This window comes from Etheostoma spectabile, chromosome 21, assembly GCF_008692095.1.
Source record: "Etheostoma spectabile isolate EspeVRDwgs_2016 chromosome 21, UIUC_Espe_1.0, whole genome shotgun sequence".
Taxonomy (NCBI): domain Eukaryota; kingdom Metazoa; phylum Chordata; class Actinopteri; order Perciformes; family Percidae; genus Etheostoma; species Etheostoma spectabile.
The window spans coordinates 8,926,512-8,930,952 of NC_045753.1; the positions used below are offsets into that span (position 1 = coordinate 8,926,512).

Consider the following 4,441-nt stretch of genomic DNA (forward strand, 5'->3'; position numbering starts at 1 on the left):
GGGGGGGGGAGGAGAAGATGGGTTGAATAGAGGCAGACATGTTTTCCCAATGATGAACACAGATTATGACTAATACACCCTGATTTACATGGATATTAAGACCTCTGAGTTGAAATCCCATTTGATTAAATCTCCAGACTCTGGTGGGCTGAATTAAATCTCACCTTAGTGTAAGCTTGTTTCTTTTTTCACAGCTCTTGATTGCTGAGCAGATTAATTGCCATTAACTGGTACCTGGAGGCATGCTTAATTTTTAGTGGCTCAATAAAAAGCTTTGTTTCTGTGCATTTTTATCAGTAAATGACTGCAGTAGCACGGAGAAATCTCATGGAGACAGGTTCCCTCTGCCACTTCCATCACATTATAAATGCTTCTTTCAGAATATAATCTATTAGATTGTGAATAAAAGATTATGTATCAATCGGATTATTGCTATAGTGACTGGAATACAAAAAACTATTAATCCTTATCTGCTGCTGTTAAGTTTCTTCATATCTAAAATTAATAGAATATGCAGCAGCAGTATTCTAGTTTACACACTCATTTGAATAGTAGCATTCATCATAATAGTATAATTTATAGAATAATAGAACAATTGGAATGACTTCAAAATATGCTGACTTCTACTTTCAAAACTGATTTATTTCCTCAAAAAACAGTCATGAATTACATCTACAACTTTTCCTCTCAGACTCTTAAAGCTATTCTTTCTTTCCAACGCTCACACACTGCACTAGTAGACAATAACTCATCAATCCTGATAATTATCTAATCACAGTAAGGTCTCATTATAAGGAGCAAGGACAAAAAACATGATTACATGTTGCTAATCAAGGCGTGGCAAACAGGAGCAGAAATGCCTCTCTGATTGTCACCAGCAAACAAGGCTGCTTGTGAGTTTATTTTCCAAGCCAGACCTACAGCGTGAGTGCAATAGCAACATGTAAATGATCCGTGTATTCACCTGTGCCTTGTATTTTCCGATTACACTGCATATATTTGGAAAATCGTACAGGCTTGAAAGTCATTGAGCAGTTGTGTTTTTTTTTCCTATTTTGGTCCCTAGATGTAACCGCAGAGTGAGCGCTCCTCGTTTGCACGCTGCTCTCTGGTACAGGCAGCTGCAGACGCAGACCCAGGCCCGGGGGAGGAGAGGCTTCGCCAAGTCAGGCTCTTTTCTGCCTTCTGCTTAGAAGTGGTGAATTTAGAGCTCACAGAAAGTTAATATGATATCGTCTCAGGCTTTTGTTTGATTTCTAGTGTCGGCAAAGCGTCTACTATGTTACTTAAACGTCGCTGTCGGGCGCCCGGATGGCTCAGTTAGTAGACCGGGCGCCCATATACAGAAGTTTACTCCTCGATGCAGCGGACACGGGTTTGACTCCAACCTGCGGCCCTTTGCTGCATGTCATTCCCCCCCCCTCTCCCCTTTTACTGCAAGACAAGTGGACCTCCTAAATCACACATGTTCTGTACCAACACACACTCACAGGATGAGAAAAACTTGACTGTGCTATATTTCTTTGTATTTCTTGTCAGACTCCCACACTCGCCCCCGCCCCCCAGACCACTTACGTCAGAGAACATGGGCAGTTTTTTGGCAAAGTCGACGACACGGGTGATGGCAGGAGTGATGATCTTGGTGAACTCGCTGAAGGCCTCCAGGTCCACCTTGTCTCCGTCTGACGTGGGGGCAACCGGGGACTGGCCGATTTTTTCTGGCTGAATGGGAAGAAAAAACAACAACGTGAGTGCTGGATTCAAGCAGAGTCAAAAACTACATTAGCCATGAGCAAAGGAGCCAGATCTGAAAAGGCCAGAGCTGATGACAAACCGATCCTATTAATAAATATTGTGTGTATCAAAGTCTGATGTATCCCCTCTGCCATAGAGCTCCATTGTTGTCCAAAAACTATTAAAAACACATCAGTGAGCCCCACTGTTGCACTGGATGACATGTTCCTTCATTACCATGAACACACGCTGTTGTTAATTTGACTCAATCTCACACACAGCGTCCTGATGCCACAAATACTCACTAGAGCACCAAATCTGGATTAATCCGCTTCTGAAAATAGTCCCCAAAAAAATGCACTGTGCTACTGTTGGAGTGACGTTGGATAAAAAACTACAGTGATCCACTGTTTTAGGTTATTACTGAGGCTTTTTATAAATCAAAATAAATTTAAAAAAAAACTGCATTTTACATTGGTGTATTTATCTGATATGCCGATTTTGCACACTCCAGTCAGAGCACTTAGGTCCACTGACCAGTTGCTTTAAGATTGTCCCAGATCCAGACTGAAGCCCAGAGGGGACAGAGCCTTTCAGTAGCAGGTCCTAAGCTCTGGAAGCTCTCTTCCTCACAACATTAGAGCCGCTACCTCGATTGAGAGTTTTAAATCACTTTTAAAAACTCATCTTTTTGCACTGGCTTAACCTAAGCTGAGCTGTGACATTTTATTGTTGTTATTGCTTTGAGTAAAGTTTGTATCTATTGTCTGTTCTTATTGTTCTTGGCATATTCTGTTTAAGAGGGTTTTTTTCCGGTTATTTATTAGGCTTTTATCTTATGTTGTTATCTATATTTGTACAGCACTTTGTGGCAGTAGTGACTGTTTGTAAATGTGATATATAAATAAACTTTGACCTTGACCTTGTGTTTTTAGAACTGAAAAGCAGAGAAGAATAAAATAACATTATATAATAATCAAAATAAGTGGTGTGTAGCTAAGAGTAAAATACAGCAAAGGAAACAACACCGTTTTAAACAGTGGTATAGCCTTTTTTCTGCTTTACACAAAATGCTCAATTGCCTTGGGAGACAAATTATAACCAATTCATCAGATAAGGACAGCAGACTGTGCTCTCTAAGAGGAATGGGACATGTCAACCAACAGATAGCCTTTACTTAGTGGAGGACTGTGGCATGGAACAGCAGATCGGTAATACATACATTTACAGAGTTGTATTAATGGAGACTATGTGACTATGAAAAATATTGTTACACGCTCTGCTGAATAAAGCACGTGTCAATACCAAACTCATTAATTCTCAGCCAGAGTTGAGATAAAGGTATAGGAATAATCACCTCACACAACGCACCATCAATCATAATCCAGAGAGAGAAGGATTCTGTGAATCTGTGCAAATTTAGACAGTCCTCCGCTGTGCAGCTATGCAAATATGGAAAATTTAAATAGCTGTAGTAATCAATATGATGGACTGCAACTCTTGTTGTGTGACAGCCCAAACAAAGCATTAACTTCCGTGGTGGAGGTCAGTGGCATATTTCCCTTTCAGAGCTGAGATAGTAGCTCTCTGGAGAGAGAAGACAGAGAGAGAAGCTGAGGTTTAGAGCTGCTAAATGCACGCAGAGCGGAGAGGCTTAGAAACAAACCGCAAGACTCAGCTGTGCGCCACGAGACACCACTGTCACAATTAAACTCTTTTGGGGAAACACATTTTTCTCACTCATCTTCAGTGGCATCGAGCCAAGAAAATTTGAGATATCTGAGATTTCGGCATTATCTGGGAGACAGTGGAGGTGCTCACGGGACTGAGAAATGGAAATTAAAAAATCAGTATCTCTTTTCAGAAACTCATTAATCCACAGACGTCATTGTCTACAAGTTTTCATAGGGACCATTTCTTCAGTAGAGTAGTCTCAAAGACGCAGTGATGTCTGTGGATCACCTGGGTTTATAGCTTTAGTGTGCAGTTTCTGTTGCCCAAGAGAGTAATTTGTAATTCTAAGTAATAACAAAGTTGTCGACACCAAGTGATACAAGCCTTCTGTGATCACGGCCTACCTCTCCTCCACACAGTTACTAGTAGCCACGGTGGATTAGAAAAACTTGATGGACTCTTCAGAAGATGTAATTATCTTAACTTGAGTTTCTGCGTGCAAAAGTCACCAGACGACATTTTCATTTGTGTATGCAATCATAAATGAATCAACTATCAAACTGGTGTTTTTTGGAAAATAGTTTATAGCGTAATCTTTCAAAAATCATATCTTCTCATTTTGAAATTAATTTTTTTTTATGTGTGTTCCTTGTTTAATAAAGAGATTCATTTTATTTTTCTTCAGTGCTTCTGCACTTAAGGGAATGCCAATCAAACTGCTGTTGATTAATCAATTTCAAGAATTAGGATATCATTTTTGCATGTTTTACTTTGTAATTTGGGCAAAATTACCCTTACAATTTAAGACAACACATTTTCCTTGAAAGTGTTGCTAAGTGAGCATTATGCTGCAACTAACTTTACTACTTTTCAATGAAAGGGACAGCAACTATGTCAACGATTTCATATCCAATTACATGTCTCAATACTAGTGCTGCTGGAGCTCAGGCAATTACCAAAATGTGTGTGATGATGCAGTGCACGGGCATTTATTTTCTCCACATTAATATTGGCTTTCTTACGGACTAATGAG

The 4,441-nt window shown here is 39.9% G+C and overlaps 1 protein-coding gene across 7 annotated transcripts in view; it reads right to left on the reverse strand.

Annotated features, from left to right (window-relative positions):
* The window catches only part of thrab (thyroid hormone receptor alpha b), a 157,207-nt gene that overhangs the window by 14,853 nt on the left and 137,913 nt on the right, over positions 1 to 4,441 (reverse strand). For all 7 annotated transcript variants that reach the window (XM_032501523.1, XM_032501520.1, XM_032501526.1 and 4 more), the window contains one exon: positions 1,576 to 1,722. In XM_032501523.1, coding sequence (XP_032357414.1) covers positions 1,576 to 1,722 — 147 coding nt within the window. The remainder of the gene's footprint in view (positions 1 to 1,575; positions 1,723 to 4,441) is intronic.